The sequence below is a fragment of the Alosa pseudoharengus genome, unplaced genomic scaffold (assembly GCF_046254945.1).
Source record: "Alosa pseudoharengus isolate Yale_2024_CS ecotype anadromous, Long Island Sound unplaced genomic scaffold, YU_APseudo_1.1 YU_APseudo_1.1_scf_11, whole genome shotgun sequence".
In the NCBI taxonomy this organism is placed as follows: domain Eukaryota; kingdom Metazoa; phylum Chordata; class Actinopteri; order Clupeiformes; family Clupeidae; genus Alosa; species Alosa pseudoharengus.
In genome coordinates this window covers 288,088-312,653 of record NW_027468576.1, presented here as the reverse complement: position 1 = coordinate 312,653, position 24,566 = coordinate 288,088, and the positions used below count along the sequence as shown (strand labels likewise).

The following is a 24,566-nucleotide window of genomic DNA, read 5'->3' as shown; positions in this document are numbered from 1 at the left end:
TCTGGTATGCACCCTCTCAGCCAACTCATCATCATAATCCTCCGCTAGGAAAGCAGAAATGAAACGGCTTTCAAAGTCAGCCCAGGTGGTTATATATTCACGTGCAACATCCCACCAATCTCTGGCAGTTCCATACAAAACATTTCGCAATGTAGCAATGATGTCATCATCTGGCAGAGGGTTCAGAGCAAGATAATCATGACACTCAACATATCTTAAAGGGTCAAGATCATCCTCTTTCCTACCAAAGCAAAGAAACTGTATTTTGATCTGTGATTTCCCAACAAACATGCCACTTAAATATCCTGACAGTGTAGGATTAGAAGGGGAAACAAAAGTCAGGTTGAATGGTGGACTGGAACTTTGGTAACCGATGCTTCCCAAGGGCTCCAGGTGGGACAGTTACTGTTTGGGTGGCAGCATGGGTAGAAAACGCAGTCTGAAGCGGGTGTTGGCTTAAAGACAGAAGTTCTATATTGAATGAATCCACCATTCTGGTACAGGCAGCAACTTCAGTCTGGATTTGCTGAAGAGTGGAAAAGATTGGTTCTATCATGATTTTGGTATCCTGCAGAATTGCCGTATGGAGGTGTTTCAGCCGCCAATTAAAGGTAGCAGTGAACTGACTGTTCAGATAAGGGATGTGAGAATCCATTATTGCCCCAAAGTCGGTTTGTTGTTTATCTAGTAGATCAGCCATGAGGGATGGGATACGTTCCACAATGTGTTTCACATCAGTTTTAAGCTGTTCCTGACTTATTGAAAATGTTAGGAAATGATGAGCTATAGTGGACTGCAAGCATTGAACAGATCGGTGTAAAATATCAAAACGTCTCGCACCGCGATCAGTAGAAGTATCTGGTCGGGGGCCTGATGGATGGGGAGGAAGTAGAGTAGCTAGCTCATCAAGTCTACAAATATCCATATCAAGAAGAGATGGTTCTGCAGGAGCTAGCAGTTTTTCCGGGTCTTCTGGTGCTGTTTCTGAGTCACTCATTTTTATTTGGAGCTCCGTCCTATGCTCTTTAGGCTCCGCCCCATGTTGGGCGCCAAATCTATAGCGGTATAGCGGCCTTTAGAAGGAAAAAGTATTTTTGGGTGTTGGGCGCCAGACACTTACAAGAAGTGTCACAGAAAGAAATAGCATAAAAAGACTACTACCTCTACCAGATTTAACACAGCAGCTAGAAGGGACTAAGCTAATGCTAAACCTGTACGGCTAGCTCAGGTGAATCTCAGGAAAAGCAATAGGCAATAGAGACAGAGTCAATCATATACCAAGAGTATTAACCCTGAGCTTCAATCATCAGCAGGGGAATAATGACAAGACCCATATGAAAAGAAATAAGGTAATTGTGAAGCCAAAGTCCATCACTGGGATAACTCATAAAATAATAATAATGAAAAGAAATCAAACAATTGAGTCAGCAATCAATACGATTCCCACAAAACCCCAGGCTCATGTTCATAAGCAGTACACAGCACAACTCACATTAATCACATAATACATTTCAGTTCAGCTATTAATTCACTTCAACACAACCAGACAAAGCACACCCGACACCTTTAACCTCTGAATGAGTTCAGTGATTGATTCGTCAATCACCAGGAAGATAATTGCAGTCAGTATGTAGTGTCAGACCCTGAGAAAACGTTCCAGTGAAAGAAAGCCTATGTAGGCCCATAGTATCTGAATCCCCGAGAAAACGTTACGATATTGAAGAATCTATTTATAGTCTCTCAATCCCCGAGCAAACGTTCCAGTGTAGAAGAGCCCATGTATAGTATCTGAATCCCCGAGAAAACGTTACGATGTTGAAGAATCTATTTATAGTCTCTAAATCCCGAGCAAACGTTCCAGTGTAAAAGAGCCCATGTATAGTATCTGAATCCCTGAGAAAACGTTACGATGTTGAAGAATCTATTTATAGTCTCTAAATCCCGAACAAACGTTCCAGTGTAGAAGAGCCCATGTATAGTATCTGAATATCTGAGAAAACGTTACGATATTGCAGAATCTATTTATAGTCTCTAAATCCCTAAGAAAACATTACGGTCTGTATCTTGTCACAGACAACGACCAGCATACAGAAACGTCGACCACAAAACAGCTAGGCCGATTAAACAGCGTGTGTGCAGCAATTAGTCACCTGAGAGAGAGAGCCAGTTCGCAGAGCAACACCCCGTAGTCCACAAGTGCTTCAGTAGCCAAGTTCCATGTTATAATCCGTTTGGACACCAGTCATCCCAAGTTTACGAGCCTCCGTATACTTTGAGCCGCTACTATTAGTGAGTCATCCTAGTCTCACCCGCAAGCGAATTGGCCGCCAAACAAAAAGACTCTCGCAACAAGAAATAAACTTGGCTATATTCTATGGAAGCCTACTAGGTCAAATCACAGCCAGCCAATGACGTTTACTCAATCAGACTAATAATCAATAGGGACAAGAAAAGTTTAAGATTCAAGTAGCAAAAATAGCAATAGGTAAAACATCAGTCCTAGTGCTACTGGACCTTAGTGCAGCATTTGACACTGTTGATCGCAATATTTTACTACACAGACTCAGGGGTGCAGGAGATATTTTAAAAGTAAGGGGGACCAAATTGTGAACACAATCCCATAGTGAGATCAGATATCGGATCGCCACCTCTCGCCCGCTTTCGACCATCAGCCAGAATATTTAGATAATACCATTGATTGTTTTCAAAATATTTTTTTTATAAAAATGGTCAAAACTGTGACATGAGCACAATGCCAGATCTGCCCTCAGACCATCTTCTTGCTATGTCCAATTCTACTTTTATTTTTTAGATTTATTTCACACTACTTGGGCCAATGGTAGAATACTCTAAAAGCAACATGGGATGTTGATATTTTATGAAGCCATGAATGAATTGCCATGCCTATGATCCAACCATAGGCTACATAATCAAATAGCCTAGTTGGGCCTACTTAAAATTGTCTGGTATAAACCAAATCAACTCTCCACTATGTGTTTTAACATTTATTGATGCAATGTTAGAACATGTTGGCTTAACAAGTTACCAGTCCAGAACACAGAAAGTTGCCTTTATAATCAATTACTATTTGTTCCAACAGCATTTATTTTTATTAAAGGAACCATATGTAGGATTTTGGCCAAAACTGGTACTACAATCACTTTCAAAATACTGTAGAGCAGTGTACACCGCAGATGTGGTAACTAGAGCAGAGCTGGCAACCCAAATGCTGAAACACTACTGACTTTGTGATTACCATCCGTGTGTTGGCCCTCCTCTCACCCATCTCACCTGAAGTCCCATCCTCGACTGCCCTATTACTGCCCCCTATCTGGACTCCTGGCCCGTACAACCTAGCGACCCACCACCAGCCTATGACAACTCTGCCCGGATTACTGGCCCATCCACCAACCCACCACATGCCCCTCGAAAACTCCCTTCCCCTGGACAATCCCAACGCTGGACTATTGAACTTTCTGTCACTAAATCAGGAATAACGAATTACCATAACGGATACGTAATCATCCCACCTCTTGTAACTTTCAGCTCAAGTGCTTAACACCATGTCTTATTCTCTACACCCGACTATCATATGCATTTGTCATGTATACAGACCTTACTGTCATGTACTGACCCTAGGCAGATGGGTCAGGCCCTTGAGTCGTGGATCTGCTCGAGGTTTCTTCCTATATATATCTCCAATTCTAGGGAGTTTTTCCTCGCCCCTGTTACCCATGGGCCTCTCTCTTGCTTTCCTTTTCTTCCTTTCTTTCCTTCTTTCTCTGATTGCCTACATTCTGTAAAGCGCCATGATACATGTGTTATGTTTTGGCGCTCTATAAGCACAATAAATTGAATTGAATTGAATTGAATTACTAGATAGGTGGAGGGTGGCGGATCAGGCTAAAACACAAATATGTAAACATCAACATCAGTTGAGGGCTGCAACTTCACTTTTTTAAATGACGATATCCTGGCCGGACTACTGTTGTCAGTGATATAAGTATTTGAAATTAGCATGATTTCCTAATGTCTAGTGACAAATCAGGGCCATTTTATGATTAATTGAATTACATTTCTTACATACGGTTCCTTTAAGTATATTTTTTGGGGCTTTGTATGCCTTAAATTCGATAGGACAGTGGAGAATGACAGGAAGCGAGAGAGAGAGAGTAGGGATGGGATCCGGAAAGGACCACGGGGCGGGAATCAAACCCGGGTCGTCGGCGTACGGTGCAGCCAGTTGCGCCACGGCTGGGGCCGTTCCAACAGCATTTAAACAAAGCATTTATAAAATTGAAAAAAAAAACATATTACATAAGAAGTAAAATAAAATACTGTTACTGTAGTAACTGTAGCACTATTATCCCAAGCTTCAAAGAACTCCTCACGTATGTGACAGGCAGACGTAACACCGCTAAATTCTCAGCTTGTTTAGGACCTCACACTGAACGCGTAAGAACGCTAGTAGGCCTATCACTGTGGGGTGTGGTAGCCTACTCTCTGGGATTTATGCACTAAGGTAACTGAAGTAGCCAATATATTTGTGTCTTGAAATTATAGACCTCTCCAGAATAAGTCCCGCCTCCTAACTTCCGTATCCATCCAACCTTCGGTCGTCAAATGTCTATGGGAAATAACATGGCGTTTTGAAAGATCGTACCTGTCAAACTCTGTAGGTGACAAATTAGAAAAAGCTGCTGGGCAGATTGGCCTACACACTTCTGCCATCTAGTTTCCACTGGATTTTTTTATTTTCGGTGCCGTTTAAGTAGTTTAGTCTATAGCAGTGGTTTTCAAAGTGGGGGCCGCGAGGGGGTGCCAGGGGGGCCTCAGCAATTTGGAAGGAAAAATAAAAGCAACATTGAAAAATGTTAAATATACCCATTACTATTAGGGTTGTTATACAATGCCATTAGAATAATTTGTCGCATATCTGAACATTATATTTTCCATGATAATGACGGGGAATAATAGTAGAGTTATATCTCTCATATAGCAGAAAGCTTCAAATGTAAAAATTTGCCGTAGTATTTTCGATGGGTTTAATAACACATCAAGGGGTCCTTGGCCAGAACCTAGTGGTATTTGGGGGGCCTTGTCGTGGAAAAGTTTGGTAACCCCTGGTCTATAGTATACTACTTAAACGGCACCGACAATCAAAAAATCCAGTGGAAACTAGATGGCAGAAGTGTGTAGGCCAATCTGCCCACCAGCTTTTTCTACTTCGCTACCTACAGATGTTTTACTGGTATGATATTTCGAAACGCCATGTTATTTCCCATAGACAATCGACGCCCGGAAATTGGATGGATACGGAAGTTACGGAGGCGGGACTTATTCTGGAGAGGTCTATGTTTGAAATAAATGTCATAGAACAAAATCATTGGGTATAGACTTGTATTTTATAAGTTAGTGAAAATGAGTTGATCAGGCTAGTTGAGTTTCAGTAAACATAACAGCTAATGTCAGGATGAGCAGGAGACTAGGCTACCATAACTCCTCAAATTATGCACGGGATTGATTATATTTATAGCCGGACAAATAAAGGCCGGTCCCCAAATACAAGACGGGGTAATAATTGCCCAGTAGGGCTATCAGTCCACCGGCACTAGAAGACATTATTTCGATTTAATTCAATGAAATAAGACCTCTTCTTAATATTTTATTAAATTGTTGTGTGAAAAATGAAGATGTGTGGTAGTGACATTTTTCACCAAAACGCCAGCGACACATCCTTTCTACACTCACACACGCACAGACACTCCCATTGAAACGCAAGCGCACTCGCACACACACATAGACCCAGACACCTGTTAGCATCTCCTACACACCTTATTCAAACTTTTGCCTTTTAGCGCGGCTATCACGAAAATGCACACGTCACAAACGCACACATTTCTCAGTTAAAACATGTACTTACCATCGCTGCGAGCAGCGCAGGTACCAGTTGTCTCATCCCATATTCCACTCGCAACACAATAGTTCACCGCACTACAAACTACAAAGTTTCCGCTAGAAAAAAATGGTGCCGGTCAAAATGACCTTTTGATGATATGCCGGTCAAATATCCTATTATCCCTTCTTAATTAGTCAAATTTAGGAAAACTGGAGACAGGCTATGTAGCTTAAAGAATGACATAATCAGGCTGTATAGAAGGCAACATGTTCATTAGCCCAACTTAAACATGCCTAACAAGATCTAGCCAGTATCTTTTCATGGACAGCAAGAGTCCGCTTCGTTCGTTGTTTTAAAAAGGCTACGTTGTTTGTTGCTGCTACCCACGTTATCTCCAGTGGTGACTGTTTAACTTACACAGATGCGCACACACAAGAATGAGCGCTCACACCACTACCCCCTAATGCTATGCCTCTTTATTTGATAACAATAAATTAAGAAATGTTTCCTATTCTGGGAAATGTTTAGTTTTTTTTTTCTTTTGGCCGCGGTTCAATGATACCGTTTAATTGTGCCAGAAATTATCCGCGCACCAGTAATCGCCTCGTCGAGGAGGCCCTAACCCTGCAGATCATAGACAGAGAACGCATAGGCCTACTGTATGCTTTGGGTAAAGAACACTTTGCATGTCCAGTGTACACGGAGAATGACAGTGTCTTGGAGCGGCCGCACCCCCCGCAACTCCACTTCCAATGTCACTGATTCTGACAGATACGCCCGACACTTCTGCTTTTTATCTGGTAGGGGTGTAACGGTTCATGTATTCGTATTGAACCGAAACGGTACGGGCGTCACGGTTCGGTGCATGAATTTACACGGAGAATACACGGTATAAAAATACATAAAACTCGTGTGCGGATTAATTAATGTCATGCGCAATTACTGTTAAGTAGCGAGAGTTACGGGAGTTCTTTAGCGACACCTAACGCTAATCTGTAGGTCGTCAGTCGAGTCCGTCAGTCATTAGCAGCACTAAGGTTAGACCCACAAGAGTTAGAGGATCTGCTGGTCTCTTTAAGATCGCAAGTTTGAGAACTTCAGTTACAGTAACGTTAGTACAGGCGAAAGAGTGGTGGATAAGATGAAACTGTGTGTCGGCGTTGTTCAGCAGTTGTTGGGTATGTGAGTGGAAAAAATGCTACACATATTCGAAGCCATCACCCAGATGATGTAGGCTACCAATCACTGAAACGAGGGGGAAAAAAAACTTCCCCTGCGCTTCAGCAGCCTTTGGATACACATACAAATAGGGCCAAAACCTATGGCTTAAATTAAATGATTTCGTAATGACAGAAAGCTATGTAAATCGCGTGGTAATTACCTTTATGTTGGGGTAACTTGTAACTTCTCACATGAGGAGCTGGTAGTGTTAAGTGCATAGACAGTAAAATAAAGTGACAACGCTAACCAGGCTAATAAACAAACCATGCTACGGTGAGTTAACGTCAAAGGGCAAAGTCACGTGACTTCTAGTTGTAGTCTGTTTATGAAATGAAAGGAGCAATTTCGTTTTTTAAAAAAAGGCAAAATAGTGTAATATTTTCACAGTTAGTAGGCTAGATTATTACTTTACACACAATGAAAAATATTGAGGCAAATTGTAGACCCTTCCATATACAACTAAACGCAGATGTTGAAGGTCTTGCTTAAGTGGATTTTTAAAAATCATTTTTCTATGTAATTTGCACTTTCAGAAATAAGAGATACTGTAGGCCTATTTTCAGTTTTATAGCTGATTGTCTTATTTTGTTTACAAGTTACAGATGGAGTCTGGGTACTTATTGTACTGTTTAGCCTACATCTTACACACTTCAGGCTGTTGCAGATAGCTCAGGGAAGAGACTGTATGACACTAGATGGTACAGCCTGAGACATGCTTTCTGCATTTTTGTTTTGCTTTTCCCTCCATTGTACCGAACTCGTACCGAACCGTGATGTCCGAACCGAGGTATGAACCGAACCGTGACTTCTGTGTACCGTTACACCCCTATTATCTGGTGGTGGTGGAGTTGACCGGACATATGAGGCTTCAGACGTTACCAATTTATCATCATCTATCGCGTCTGGCCTCTGAAAAAACTTTTAAGGCTCTGCCTGGGCCTGGCCATGTTTAAACCGCCTCACTCATTTGTTCGTATTTAACATGGACGTTTTAAGCGTGCTCTCCCTATTTGAAATGCAGCAGGCATAGTGTTGTTTAATAGCTTACTTTTCAAACGGTAGAGCCTGTTCATTTAAAAACATAGCCAGAGGACGTATAATATAGGTTTACCTATTAAGGCTTATTCTCAAATTCAGATTGCGTTAGGGGACGGGATTATTAGCCAATTTCAATCGGACAATTTGACCGGAGAGATTTAATTTTGTCGAACATTTCATTTTTTTTTCCGGCCAATGTCCGGTAATTACCGGACAACGGAAACCCTGCTACAAACAAACATTTCTCACTCACCGCTGCCAATGGGTGTTCCATCGGAATGGCCCGTGGGGAAACCGGAGCCCTTGCGGAACCAATGTTCTTAACCACTGTCCGGTTCAGTGGTGCGAACTTTGATCAAAGATTGTTAAGGCGGAGCAAGATACTTTGTCGTAGTTCATGTCTATGGGCGTGAAATGGGGATCGAATCCTGTCTGCATAAAGAGGCGTGCCGATGACGTATTGACGAGCGTAAGTTGCAACCGGCCAACAGCAGCGGCATAAATAACCGGCACACACCTGATATAAGGTTGATTTTCTCCAGACTGGATTGCTCAAAAATGCTAAAAATGTACCTGAAATGTTCAGAAGGGTTTGAGGATCATGAAAATGTGCCCGAAATTCACATTCCTAACTCTATAGAACCAAGACCTTAGCATATGTGATGAAATGAGCTATGCCCATAGACTTCAATGGAGCAGTCGCTGCCTCTGCTCTGCATAAAGGGGGATTTTGACCCCCCCCTCGTGCGATCCGGGTTCCCGGAAGTGGCTCCTAATGAAATATCTTGCTCCGCCTTAACAATCTTTGCTTTGATTGTCATGGTGATGTAATATGTGAGTAATTATTGTTTTGTAGCTTTATTTCATGCATATACTGAGTAAATGTGGGATGTATGTTTTCTACTTTTTAAAAGCTATTTTCTGGGGATATTGTGGTAATTTATATGTACTTCTAAATGTATGTTTTTAAAGGTTTTTGTAATGCCATTTTCTGATTAGTTTAGTGTCTGTCCAATCACTGCTCTCTGGTAGATTGTGAGCCCTTCAAAAGGGCAGGGGTTTTCATTTGGGGAGAGAGAGAGCCAGGGGAAAACACGCTTGCTGTGAAGCTGTGCAGAGAAGTAAGTGCAAGGGAAAGTGCTATTGTGATAGTTATCTAAACAGTCTTTTGTTGTAGTTATATTTGTGTTGCCTGATTGAGGCCGGTTTTGTTTTCCGTTTATCCTCAGTTTTTGTTTTCTCTTTTGTTAATCACTACTACTGCACTGTAAATAAAACTCGCACCCGCTTCACTTTAGTTTTGAGTTGCCTAGTCGTTCTTCTTGCGGTCATCCTGATATGAGAGAGGGGTGGGCAAGCCTCAATCTCACATGTGGGTTGGATTAATACTGTTGGCAAAGAAAGTCGTTTTCATATACCATGGGACTCCAACACATGCTTTCACACTCATTCGCTTGCCGCCCCCTTCAAGCTGATTGGCATTCCAGCCTACAAATTTAATAAAAAGTAGGCTAAATCATGCATAATTAAACAATAACTCAATTTAGGCTACTTGGCTCCATAAAAAGGTTTCCACTACAGCACAGCCCCTGTTCAATGAACGGCTGCCTTGTCTCACAATAAACAGCGGTGGAATCCCGACACTTTTTCAACTGCATGAAACGTAATAGTGAACCATCAAATACCTCCTAGATTTCAGTGCCCATCAGTCCCAACATTTAGAAATATAATCAAACAGTCCAAAAGTAAATTAAATCCCAAACCAAACCGAAAATTTTATGCTTTTGATAGCGTACCGGTATGCCACTCCAAACGCCTCGAATACCAGCCTGCACCAAATAAAGGTGCTGTGATTTGCACAGCCTAAGTAGGCTAAATAAAAGACCCCAGCCATAATTTGAGGATTTACACTAAGTAGCTTGGATTATTTTATGATGGTTGTTAGACAAACTGGCTTCAGATATCCAACTGAGTGAATATGAGATTGTGCAGTCTTACATGGCTGTGGTTAGTGGTGTGATGCTGTTAATGAGGAGTTTTACATAGCCAGCGCAAACCTATAGGTTATTATTTATTTAGCAGTACCTATAAGGCTTTTTTTCCCTTATCAAAAGTGAGGGGGACGACGGCCGTCTCTTCAGCACTGCGGGGGACATCCCCCACGTCCCCTGTGCCGCCGGTGCGCCTGCACAGACTAGAACACTGGATTTACAGGCATAGTTATCAACGGGCTAAAATCATATCTACAAGAAAGGAGCTTCTTTGTTGCCATCAGAAACTGTACCTCAACACCAACGTCCTTGACCTGTGGTGTTCCCCAGGAGTCGATTGTGTTTCGATTCTGGGGCTAACTTCAGCTTTGTGTGATTAGATAACTTTACTCTTACTTATGCCCATAGATAACTCTACTGGCAAATGGCATACCGGCATGTTTTCTCTCTTGTACTCACTCAAAATGCATGCTATGTCCTCACAATCCCTCTCAACAATGCTTGATATGGGAAATTGCTAAACATTTCAATAATAACAGACATTCATGTGTAAGCTATGCAGCTGAATTAGTGTTTTACCCTTGAGTAGTTTAACTGAGATGAGATTTTTTTTTTTTTTGTTAAAGCAAAAAATATTGGGTGGGATAAACATGACTGTTTTGAATATTGGATGAGATACAGTCATGTGACAAAGTTAGCACGAAGTTAATCATGATTAATTGCTGAATTCCTATAGTTAATCACGATTAATCACATATTTTATCATATGATTAAAATTCTATTATTTTGCATTTCTGAACTTTCCAGGAGTCCATATTAACAATATAAAGCAATTATTGTGTATCTTGATTGGGATTCAAATGAAAGCAAGTTACATAATTAAAGAAGCCCTATGCAGGTCTGGTTATTCTTTTGCTGTTTCTGGGTTTTCGCCGGATTTGGGCTCGCATAGCTCCCCCTGCAGCTTCGGTAGCAAGTGACTGCTACGCTAAACCCCCACTAAACACATACAGGGCTCACAATAAAACGGTCGAGCAAACACATTGTTCAAGAGACTATCAAACCACCTTACAAAAACAAAGTTCACCCAAGGTTGGGCTACTTACAATTTCAACAGCAACCAAGCCAAGTCAGAGTCCGTTTTGCAGTTTTCTTAAAAAACTACAATCTGACTACATTTTCGAGGCGCGATTGGATACTTCCGCTGAGTCACATCCGGATTTACCTGGTCCGGGTTCAGAAAGTTGCATATTCGTTTTTTCCGCGGAGAAGCGATAGGGGGAGACAAAGCACCCACCAAACAACCCAGAAAGTGTTGTAGAACCATCAGAACGACTCTCAACCTGCATAATTAAGTTAATTTTTGCTAAAATTGTTTGCTTCTTTAATTGAACTTAGGTCTATTTGATTATTTCAAATCAAATTTCAAAAGATGTGCAGCAGACCTGAGGCAAAACAATATATTCTTCAGAAATATATAAACTGAAATAAATGCTACCGCAGAAGTGCATGCACAAAATGTAGGCCTACAAACATTATAAAGGGCATAACAAACAGAAAATACTATATTCATACTATTTTCATTATCTTTGAGTTCAGCTGAAAATAAGGAACTTTTCGACATGAGTGCACTGCCATTTTATAGGCCTACAGTCTATGGTGCACTGTCACTTGCCACACACATCAGCGCCGACGTTTTCAACAGGCAAACACTGGATGAACAATGGATTTTATGGAGCAGCGTCGACCAAATATAACTGAATCGTGATTTACGGCAGCAAAGTGCGATGCTGGTGTGCGGAGTTGTATTGAAAAGAATGGAATCTAATGTAAATGAATGTCGAAAGCAGAGTGCATCGCACTCATGTCGGCATCGGTGTCCACAGCAATTTAAAACACCAGCCGACCAGGAGTTAAGAACTGCGTTGGTGTTTATTATCTCCATGACTACAGGAGGAGGACTAGGAGGAAGTAAAGTTCTTAGAATATTTGCTAGGAAGTGTCTGGCAGTTGGAGGACAAGGAATGGTGCATCAAAAGCCAAAGAGTCAAAATAGTAGCAGCCGAAGAGGATTGTTGATAACAGAACAAATGATGGTGAAAAAATCTTTGGCGGCACGCGATTAATGCGTCAGCCTAGGCTACTACTCTTTGGCCGGCTCGTAAGCCCAAACAAGTGTGTGCAGCATGCCTTTACGTAGCCTACTAACGGCGCATCATCATAAAGATACATTTAATCTGCATCACGCCCCATTTTAGAGGAAAAAAAGTTAACATTATATCATTGATTCCAATGGGAAAGACAGCTAGTAATTACACGTTGACGTTACATCTAGTTATTACACGGCTCTTCATAATGCTGCAGAATGCTCCATTCACTTGAAAGGGCCTTCCCAACATTCGGCGGTCTGCTAATTCTGAATAACAGAATGTTGCCATTAGGCTATTTAACGGCCTAAGGCCTAATTTAGCACCCCCCCCCCCTTCTTTTTGCGTGGAAGCGACAATTACCTTTCAATCATTAAAATTATTGTTAAATATTATAATCAATAATATTTGTTGCCGGAGTTGATTGCTTTAGTGGGTAGCTGTGTAATAAGCGGGATAATGTAAAGAACGCCCGGTCATTGTCGGGAAATGGGTCCCTTCAGGGCGGAACAAGACCCCTTCGCTGTGCGTCGGGGTCCGGTCCGCCCTGTCGGGACCTATTTCCTGACAATGACCGGCGTTCTGTACATTATCCCTTACTTATTAATTCACAGGACATTCAGTAATTTTACTAACACGGCAGTTATGAAGAATTATGTGTATGTAACTTACTCATGTTGAAACTATGTACATTACCAACCTAATTCGTTTGCAATACCCCAATGTTGAGAACAAATTTAGCAGGTAGCTACACTTACCATAATATCCCATGCAAAATGGTTAGCTTGCTAGCTAGCTAACTGTGGAACTTCAGTATAACATAGCCAATTCTCACCTAGTTGTAGGAAATAGGCTACGTTCATATTACAAGTGATAGAATGAATGTGTGACTTATGTTTAGTTGATGTTATGACATGTAAAGTTAAGCTTGCCGAACTTAGTTATAGTCAGCCACGGGCAGTTTGATTGTGCCTACTTTCGTGACACTCCTAAAGTGGAAAGAGCAATAAATAGGAACATAATAATAATAATAATAATAATACATTTACATATTTAAAAACGCCTTTCAGGACACCCAAGGTCGCTTCACAGATAAAACAAATAGAAGGAAAATATATATTAATATCAATAATGGTCACATTAATCCCATAATATATATATATTAATATCAATAATGGTCACATTAATCCCATAAACACACAGATAACTCTTATACCAACCTTATTTTGTGCCTTTTATTCACGTTTGTTTCTAGATTTAATAAGTATAAGCCCTTTTCGCTCCCCACTTCGATGCAGCATAGGTTTCCATTATATCAGCACATACAACGTTCCATTCCATAGAGAGCCGAAGTCACGCCCATTCCATTAGCCACCATGGGACCTATCTTTCAAAACATTTTGAACAGCAGCCTATGGCTATGGCAGAATTATTTTCTGGTCCCGGTTGAAAAGACAATGGGTAAATGGTTAACCCAATAAGAGAGGGGACTCTTGGGAATCCAAAAATGACAACTTTTTTCATGTACAATATGTATAGTGCTTTACATTCTCAGATTAATTTTATTATGTCTCAATTAAATTTGATCCAAATGCCCTCCTCCCCCTCCTCCGCTTTTGGTGCTACCCTGACTTCTGGCTGCAGTGAAGCTGCAGCACAATAAGTAGATGCAACATATTGGGTACTGAAATATTTACAAGAATCCATAGAAATTGAATCTTCATGTTGTATTATCCAATGTTAGTTGTACAGATGTATAGTCTATCTTATACACACTCATTGAACCAACAAAGTAAATGCAAAAACAGAGACTGTAATTATTCCATATTTTGTGTAGTCAGTCTATATCAGAACACATGACATACAATCTATATAGTCCACAAAAAACCTCAAAGTGTTACCTTTCATTTGAGACCAGGATTATGCTTCTACACAAAGGGGTTCATGTGCAGTAAGCATGTGATTGTCAGTATGCATCTTGGATTACAAAAAGTCCTATGGGGAGTATCCATAGGCATTTTACAAAACGCATGGGCATACCTTGGCAAATAATAGTCTAAAGCACTCATATTTTCATTCTATATTGATCTACTTTTGCACACAGCTTCACAAGACATGGTGCTAGGGCTCAGTTGTGTTTCTAAGGGATATCAAGTGACCTAGAGGGCTGAAATGTGGTCAGTTCAGAGATGCTTGTAATCCGGCAGAAAGAAAAAACTATATTCTAGCCTCTGTAACTCTTTGTCAGTAGCCTACATCACACAGTTATTTTGACTGTTTCCTACGAAAACTACAGGTTCTCAGCTTTCTATAGAGGTCCAGCATTTGATGGTTGACCCCAAAAGAGGTGGGAACAATGCCGTTGTAAATGGGCACAGTGCAATTTCAGGCAAAAATATTTTTACTTAGATCAATCAGGTAAATTGTATTCGTCCATATACTGTACATAAGATACTGTTAAGTGACATAGCAGGCAGCAAGATGTAACTGTAAACTAGCATAACAGCTAATCTTATAGTTTCATTACGTTGGTGACGTACATCGTTAGAGACGAGAGATGTTGTCCACTGAGCGGATTCGCACAAAACCAACTAACTTTTTAAGTCTATCGAACAACAGTACTTTCTTGACGTGAAAAATTATTGTTTAAATTCACACACATCATATGTGAAATTCGTGGCACAATTCAAACGGGACCAAAAAATTATTGTTATCTCTCCATTAACTCCCGTTCATATTTTTTTGAAAGGTAGGTCCCATGGACCGGAAGTAGAAGGGCGTGATTTCGGCTCTCTATTCATCAGTGCGTATTGTTTAGTTTCCGGTCTAGCTAGATCCGGTGTGGTGTTGTAGTTGTTCTAACGTTACTAGTTGTTGCAACAGCATGTGAAAAAAACTACAAAGTTTGTTACACCAAAAAGAACGTTAATCTTGCAATAAAAAAACTGACACCGTTAAAATACACAGGTTTCCCGTTTACCAACAAAACTAGATGCGCACGCAGCCGTGGGGCAACGTTATAAACTTAACCTAAATAGTCGGCTGCTGTAAGCTACAATCGGAATTTTTTGTATACCCCTGTTGTCTCAATGATAATAACATCTCATTTCAGACTATATTTCAGAGTTTGCCGTTCATTTGCATTATTAATATAACATCGTATTTTATCACTTTTGGAAGACATGCATTCCGTTAGGGATATTGAACATAATTGAACATTCTCTAACAATCGTGATTTCAAATTGGTGCAGTTTTCAGCACAAAAACTAATTTTATTCTTTTCATGGACAGCACTGCTCTATGCTGTTCTGTGGTGCTTTCTGCCTCTTAGTTTTTGTGACGTTGCATAGAAATCCATGTATAGGTTTACGTTACAAAGCACCAAGCAACAAGGGGGTTGAGTCTGAATGACCCTGAGTTTTAGACACTGAGTTCTTGAAGTTTAGAAATATTTTCGTAATAAAAATGGTCATTTAACCAATAAAGGCTGAAAACATGTAGGCTACATGCAACCCAGCATAAGACTATTGTAACGTTTTCAGGTTTCAGGACACAGAGCTTCGTTCAATGCAAGCTTTATTCAGGATCGAGGGCAGAGACACAGACACAAAACACAATACACATGGAGCAGGTCAAGTACACACACACGCTACACATACAGGGGTGGACGCAGCCCCCCACACAAAGAGGATCACACACGAGGGAGAACTAAAAGGGAAACATGTTACAATAAAGACGCTAACATTAGACTTATAACTAAGGAGAAATACAGACATAAACCCCAAATGTTCGCTCCCGCATCCCAGCATGCCCTGCGTGGGAGTTTGCAACGCAATGTCTTGTGCGCCGACGTTACACTATTATATTGGCAAATCATTGAACACCATTCACACATTCAATACATTGACATTGTATTCTGCACAGTCTCTACACGTGGAGCGCTAATGTGTCTACTGTAAATCCTTCAAATCATGTGTGAAAGTCATTAGGCTGGAAGCGTTAATGTGTCTATTAAGCTTATTAGCCTAGGCCTACTTTCAATAGGCCTACTGTACAGCCTGAGAGGGACAACATAGCCTACTGTAGAGTAAACAATCAGTTTACTTAGTTACATTTGTTTAGTTCAATCCAGTTTTCTACCCTATCTATCTCCATAATATGCTTGTAGAAAGACAAAGTCGGGAAAGTGCTTCAGAGAAAACGTGTTTATTGAAATAATGAACATTCTATTACACGCTAACGTTAAAGCCAGAGAATGTCTAATAGGAAACATAGTTTGATGACATGAATGACTCAAATACCAAAAACCAAAACACTTACCTTGTCTGTTATTGGAGAAATGTGCCTCTGAAGGAGAGTTTTACGAGCAAGTAAAGTATCACGGCAGGCGAAAACGTCCAAATCATTCAGAAGATTCACAGCTCCAGTTGGAGAAAGATTGTGGTGGTTGATTGCTTTCAGCTGCCGGTCACGTCATAATGCTTAAAGTTGCCGCCACGGTGGTCAATGTTAACTCTATGGGAATGTCTTGCTCTTTTATCTTAAATATCTCAAAAAGTATAAAGTTCACAAATATGAAAAATACATTGTACGATTGTCCGTTACAAGAGCTTTGTAGGAGAATGAGGTCAGACGGTTCAGTGGTTTCAGTCGCATTAAATGATGAATTTGGTCGGAAGAAGAATAATTATAAGAACAGTGATAATAGTCCATTGCATTTACATGCAATGCAATAAGAAGAAGCAGCCAGGATATTTCAAGATAGTGGATTCCATCCACTATAATAAAGATGTTTCCATTATTTAAACATTATTTAAAAAGGATAAAAACGATTCTTTTTTGATTCCATGTTTGTACCACATTGTCTTACAACCTTTTGGCATGTGGCAGTGTCATTTTCAATCAGAACAAACATATTGGTAAAAAAAAAATCAACATTACATCAATATTTGCCAGGGGTATGAATAATTTTGTTCTTAACCCTCCTGTTGCTACTAGCAACTAGGTTTCTGCTGGAAGTGGTGTTGGTGGGTGGCCAGTAGGTGGCACTCTTCCCTCTGGCAAAAAGATCCATCCCAATGCCCCAGTGCAGTGACGGGGACACTGCACTGTAGGAGATGCCGTCCTTTGGATGAGACGTTAAACCGAGGTCCTGACTCACTGTGGTCATTAAAGATCCCATGGCACTTATCGCAAAGAGTAGGGGGTTCCCCGGTGTCCTGGCTAAATTCCCAACCTGGCTCATTCAATCTGTCTCCCTAATCATCCCCCACTGTAATTGGCTCATTCACTCCCTCACTCTCCACCTCAAGCTGGTGTGTGGTGAGCGTTCTGGTGCATAATGGCTGCCATGCATCACCCAGGTGGGTGCTACACATTGGTGGTGGTTACTAGTGAGGTCCCCCATTCCAATTGACGCGCTTTGAGTGTCGAGAAAAGCGCTATATAAATGTAATGTGTTGTTGTGTTCGCGGTCAAATGTGACCGATTGACAATTATTTTCTCTTAAAAATATTGTTAACTCATTCTGACTACCTTGAGGCTCCTTTACTTTATTACCACAGGGCATCTGAACACACAAAACAAATTCTGATCTGACAATTTGAGTGTTTTATTTAAGTTTAGAACACCCATGTGTATTTCCGGTCAAAAATGACCGGCCATTAGAAATGAATGGGTGAGAAAATGGTTAGTGTATAAAATTGGGTCCAGGCACAAATTTATTGATCAGATGGACTGTATACAGTATGTGCTTCTGTACATTAAAACACACACACAAACATACCCTCACTCCCCCTCTTTACTTATATGCCAGCCCCAACTGGAACCTTTCCCCAATAGAATCCCCTTTCTGACTTGCATGAGCTCAGGTCAGTGAGGCCTGCTGGCCATAAATAGCAAATGTAAGTTCAAAACTATTTATATCCAATAGAACATGAAGTTGATGCAAAGGTCTATCACAACATTAGATGATAATATGTGTGCTACTATGGATTTATAACAAGTTATAATGCACCGGTCATTTTTGACCGGGAACACAAAACTCGTAAACATAAAACGAACACAACAGGAGGGTTAACTGTAACTATAATAATACTATAGCCTAAATGGTGGCAGGGCTCCAGAGTGCGACCAATTTGGTCGCATATGCGACCGAAATTTTTAAAAGTGCGACTGAAAAAAATGTGCGGTCGCACTGGTGCACCTGACGTTGCTCAGGCGAAGACATACATTTATTTCGCAAGTGCAGCATCTCTCTGTGTTCTCCTCTGGTTATCCTGATTGTATCGTGGTCTAAACCAATAAGAGACAGAGCTCAGGCGGGTCCTTACCTCTGATTGGCTGTGGTCATTTTCACTGCTCTAAGTTGTTGTCAGCTCAAAAAATGTGCGCGACCTGAGCAGAGAACTGAAACGATTAAAGAAAATAAACGCGACAAATACGTGAATATGAAGAGAGGTAGAGATATTGAAACGTTCTTCGTTAAGAAAACAAAGCCGACTCCTAGCCCTACTGTCACTCCATGCAGCCAAGACTCGACCTTAGCCTCGGTCCCTAGGAGGATGGCAAGCCCAGGTCCTTCCACAGCAGACTCGGAACCAGAGGAGACTGAGGTAGAGCCCGGCAACGGGAATGAAAGGAAAAAGCCCAAAACATATTCTTTCCGGAAAGAATGGTTAAATCGATTTCCCTGGCTAAGGTACAGTAAAGAACATAACTCAATGCACTGTATATACAGTCGGGAGTGCGGGCAGACTATGGCCGGGAAATGTGCATTCATTGAAGGGTCGACAACGTTTCGAATCGAAACGTTTGAAAAAGCACAATGAGTCCAAAAAGCACACTACATTCCCTGACAAGTGTGTACATAACGTAGCCCCTCTCCCAGCTGCATTTGAGCGTCAGGCTGTATTAATCAGGTCCTCGGAGGAATCAGAAATTATCACAAAATTCAATATACAACAAAATACAACATTGCCAAGGAGGTAATGCCGTTCAACAAATTTAAGTCAGAGATAATTCTAATGAAGAAGAATGGCTTAAATGTCAACCCAACCTACAGCAATGACACTGCATGTGCCCAATTTATTGGTGTAATAGCCGACACAATGAAAAATAAGACAGTTCAGTTCACTGAAGCACTTTAAGCACAAACACTTTTATTTGGAAATGTTTTATTTTGCCTAAATGTTTCAATTTGAAATGTTTAATTTAAGCTCAATGTAGCTTAAATCTTTATATTCTTATATGTATTCTATAATCTATTCAATATATGTAGCCTATATATTGTGTTTCAAATAAAGACAAGCTTTTTCTACACCTAATTGTTGTTAAAAAAAAAACATTCACATTATATGAAAGGAGAGGGATAAAAAAGGTGACCTTTTGGCGTTAAAGGCGACGTAATAAAAAATGTGGGTGCACCTAAATTTCGTGCTGGTGCACCTAAAAAAAAAGGTTAAAAAAGTTAGTCTGGAGCCCTGGGTGGATATTTAAGCTATACATCATATGCTGAAGAACGGTATTTCTGAAGTGTTAAAGATTAAAAAGAAAAAATAACAACAAGAACCATACAGAACCGAAAACCGTGATCTTAAAACCGTGATACGAACTGAACCATGGGTTTTGTGAACGGTGCCACCCCTAGTATTTATACATCTGATGTATTTCAATGTCTAACTGTGTGAGAGGATTGATATTGCTATTTCATTTATTTTTTATTTTATTTATGTATGCCTTGCACCAGCTAATAGAGATCCTCATAAAATCATAAATTTAATGTTTTCAGTAAATATACCTTCTTTTTGGCAGACCCCAATAACTATTACCATAGACGAAATGAAATCCCAACAACAGACAGTTTGGACTTCAAACACCACAATTATAAAGAAATGAGACAGGTAAGTGTTTTTTTTTTTCTTTTTCAAAAGTAGCTTACATAACTCATGTAACCTCAGTCATATCAAGAGTATACTCAGGGGTTAGTTAAGTTATCAACCTACCAAATGTAACAAGTGATGTCATCACCTCTTTAAAGCGATGGTTCGGAGTAATTTCACCCTAGGGTCCTTTGCACCATGACCCCGAGCCAAACACCTTCCCAGAACCTTTTTTCCCTTGGTCGAACCCTGGTCGAGTAGCGCTGTCAGAAACAAATGACATTCTGCAGTCGTAATGGAACCAACTTTTATCTCGTAAATTACCCCACTAATAATGCCCTGAATGGTACGAAACTTCTACAGTAGTACAACTATGACCTTTAGTCCAATAACGAGGCATTAGAAAGTTTGTAAGTGCACCAGGAGTTTTAAGGAGTTTATTTAAATAACACTTGCCTCTGCATCTGCTACTATACTGCTGCATCGACGTTTCTTCCGTGATTTGGGAAAAGCCTGTAAAAGTCTAAAATACTAATGATTTGTTTTTAAGTGCTAGTGTCATGAAAAAATGCTGCGCCTGATAGCTGCCCATTTCGCCCATGCCAAAAACCACTACTGACTGTATCAAAAGACCAGTGAATAATGTGGAAAGTTAAGGGTCTCTAGCACTAAATTCCTTGGACCCTGACACTGTCTCACACATCAACAGAAATGTGGAAATATGAAAACACACAGAAATTCCATTAACCTACCTAAAGACCAAATATTGTCAAGGCATATCAGTAGGTAAATCCAGAGAAACAAATTCACCCTGTTATGCTGTCACCTACCATTATCCATTCCTTTACAGGTCATGAAAGTAGTGAATGAATTATGCCCAAACATTACCAGAATATATAATATTGGCAAAAGTTATAATGGTCAGAAGCTGTACACCATTGAAATATCGGACAACCCAGGGGAGCATGAATTGGGTGAGTATTTTTTTTTTACTTTGCCTATGGTGGAATCTCTATAAAACAATAATGTCAAATATGTTAATGATTTATCTGTGGTTTGTACCCCAAGGTGAACCAGAGTTTCGCTATACTGCAGGCTCCCACGGTAATGAGGTTTTGGGACGAGAGCTGTTACTGCTGCTTATGCAGTTCATGTGCCAGGAGTATCTTTCTGGTAATCAGCGGATACAGCACCTTGTGAATGAGACACGCATTCACCTACTGCCTTCAGTTAATCCTGATGGCTATGATAAAGCCTTTGAAGTGGTAGGTTTTCCTTCCTCAAGGACATTGACATGATTTTTCTAGTTTGGTGTCAGAAATATCCAAGATGTGTCCCTATTATCAGCATTTTGCTGTAAGATTTTTCAAAGAGATGTCTATAAGTCCTTGGTGTTGAATCTAGATTAAAGGTACACTATAAAGGATTTTTACATTAACCCTCTAGGCGCCACAGTCGACTTTAGTCGACAAGTTGCGGTACTGAATAAAACGGCCGATTTAGTCAAATAGGGTGTCATATTTCTTTCGACCTCCACTCCACTAGATGGCAGACATGTCATACGTCATCCCCGAGTCGAAAAAGGGGCATGCTTTAAACAAAACCTTCTAGCTACAGCGCATTGAATCAGTGCGTGAAATACCGGAGCTAGTGTGCGTGTGAGCCACTTTGTCAGAGCGATATTGTCAATGTCAGCGAGTATTTGCATTAGATTATCGTCTAATGGCATCAAAAAAAGTTTACCTGAAATGAAGTGTTGGGTCTTCTATTCACGGACCCTGATTCTGAAGGGGAATATCTGCCTTCAGAAAATGACGGTGATTCGTTTAGTGAGGCTTCAGATGCGTCCCTGCCTTGCAATGATGCAGCTGGACAAAGTGAGAGTTTACTCCATAGTTTAGCTTACACCAAGCACAAACGTTGAATCGTTTGCCCAATGTCACTGGTGGGAATAATGTTTCACGGGTTCGGAGTGTTCATCGGGAAGCTAGCAGGGTGTTAGTGGTGTGGCGAACGAGGCTGGAGGTAGCCTAATGTCCATGTAGCGCTAGCTTCTGTCTCCTCCTCTCCGCAATCGCGGCGACAGTAACGTGGTGGAGCCTTTGTCTAATGCCACTGGGTATGTTAGACGAGGTCGAAGTGCTCATAGGACAGTTAGGGGGGAACGTAGAGGCAGTGTGGGGAGTCGCAATGAAAATGACAGTAGGCCTAGTCCGAGCTGCGCAAATTCTCTCCACTCGACGCGAGCTCGAGGCAGATCTGGCCATGCTGCTCGCAACAGGAGCAGAGGTGGTGACACGGGGCAGGAGAGCCATTAGGCCATGCATAGTCTATCACAAGATGATGGGAATGCCGGCCCTGTATGAATAGGATATGGATAGTCATTATCTCTACAGCAAAAGGCCTGCTACATAAAAAAAAAAATTGTCAGCCATTTATTAGTAATGATTTACACTGTTGATTATCTATTTCCCTGACCATTTAGGACATATATGTGTTCTTTTTTGTGTGTTCATGTCCTTGTGATGTGTGTGTCTTTGTCAACTAAGAAAAAAACAACAAAAAAAACATCAACAAAAACAACAAAAAGAAAACAAATACTAACATTGTCTCTTGTCTTGTCTCGTCATCTCACTCCTGATCTGTGCCTTGCCGTGGCAAGTGAGCTTTTGAACTAAACAGGTCTTGTCTACTTGTGTTTGTGTGTCATCTGAATAATATATGTGCCCCATACATGGAATCAGAGTGCCTACTGTATGTAGTAAATGGAAAGTCTCTACAGCAAAAGGCGCCTACCGCTACATGCATTTGGTTTGTTTCTGCCATTTATTAGTAATGATTTACATAGTTTGTTTACTACTTAGTATTTACCTGAGCATTCAGTATTGTACAATATAGCATACAGAAGGTGAGGGACATTTTGGGGGGAAAGAAGTGGTGCATTTTATCATTCAAACAAGCGACTTTTCATGAAAATTCTATAATCCAAGATGGCCACCACCATATGACGTCATAATATGCAAATTAGATATAAACATTTAATCCCTACATAAACTTTGGGTCATCCTTAATATTTCTCTAATTTACAGAAAGTCTCTATCTCTTATCACTTTAAGATATAGCCTTTTGAAATGAAGATGTCAAAATCGAACGTTTCGAAAAAAAAACTGGCGCCTAAAGGGTTAATAGCCTATAACCTCTACAAAGACAATTTGATGGTAAACAAATTTGTAATAGGGGAATCGGTCACCTAGCATAGCCATAGAGCATAACCATAGCGGGTCGCTACCGAGAGAGCCAGCAACGTAACTTCAAGAATTGCTGACCCGGATACATCTCGCGAGAATTGTGAAACATGATCTTGTCAGTAGATATAGCTCTTGTTAATCCTTGGCCTCCACAACAAAAGCATTTTCATTGTGTACAAACAAGCCACGAGAAGTGGGCTATTTACAGTATGGCAGAGTAAAATATAAATATAGCGCGACTCTAGGGGGAGCTCTGCAGTTGCCAAAAATACCTGAAACTGCATAGGGCCTTTAAAAAGCCTTATATGAATCCACACATTCTGAATAACCATAGACTGATACTCAACTTCCCTTTTATGTCAAAGTTACTTGAAAGGGCTGTTGCTGAGCAACTTCATATGTACATATCTCACAATAGTATTTTTGAGAAATTTGAATCTGGTTACCAGTCCTGTCACTCCACTGAAACTGTGTTGACCAGAGTTATCCATGATTTACTTCTTACAGTTAATTCTTTACTTAAAGAGGCCAGAGAAGACAAAACCTAGTTTACTTTGGCATAGTTAAAATAACGGCGGCTCGATGGGTAAAATGGACATACAGAGAAGAGATGTAAAGAACACCCTTTTCTCTCATTCAGATCAATTAAAAAGTGACAGGTGGGTGGGACTTCTGGTTGATGAGACGGGACTTCCGCTGTGTGCCACGAGCCTGAGTGCACCGAATCCAAAGTTCAGTTTTGAGTTCGGCCGAATCTTCAGCTTTTTGATTCGGATTCTGCCGAACCTTGTTTTAAAACCAAACCGAATCGGTAATGCTTTAGAATAACATGTGCTTATTAGGTATTAACAGTGCATAATAAGCAGTTAACAATTCATTACTAACAATTAGTTAACTGTTGTTATCCTTTAATAACATTAACTAACGGTTTTCTGTCCTTTGTATGCTGTCCTCCTATACTTAAATGAGCTGCCCAGGGATGCAAAAAGAATTTCAGCACAAACTGACAAATAAAGTTGTATTGTATTGTATCATATCGTATTGTTAACATGCAGCTTGTACGTGTTAATAAGCAGCCTTTTAAGTTACTTACAAGCAGGCTCGGACTGGTAATCTGTACAACCGGGCAAATGCCCGGTGGG

General features: G+C 40.6%; 1 protein-coding gene across 4 annotated transcripts in view; it reads left to right on the top strand.

Annotated features, from left to right (window-relative positions):
- LOC143116548 (inactive carboxypeptidase-like protein X2) overlaps positions 1-24,566 on the top strand; it is a 309,062-nt gene that overhangs the window by 186,292 nt on the left and 98,204 nt on the right. For all 4 annotated transcript variants that reach the window (XM_076277730.1, XM_076277729.1, XM_076277727.1 and 1 more), the window contains 3 exons: positions 20,109-20,197; positions 21,027-21,150; positions 21,245-21,441. In XM_076277730.1, the coding sequence (XP_076133845.1) occupies positions 20,109-20,197; positions 21,027-21,150; positions 21,245-21,441 (410 nt within the window). The remainder of the gene's footprint in view (positions 1-20,108; positions 20,198-21,026; positions 21,151-21,244; positions 21,442-24,566) is intronic.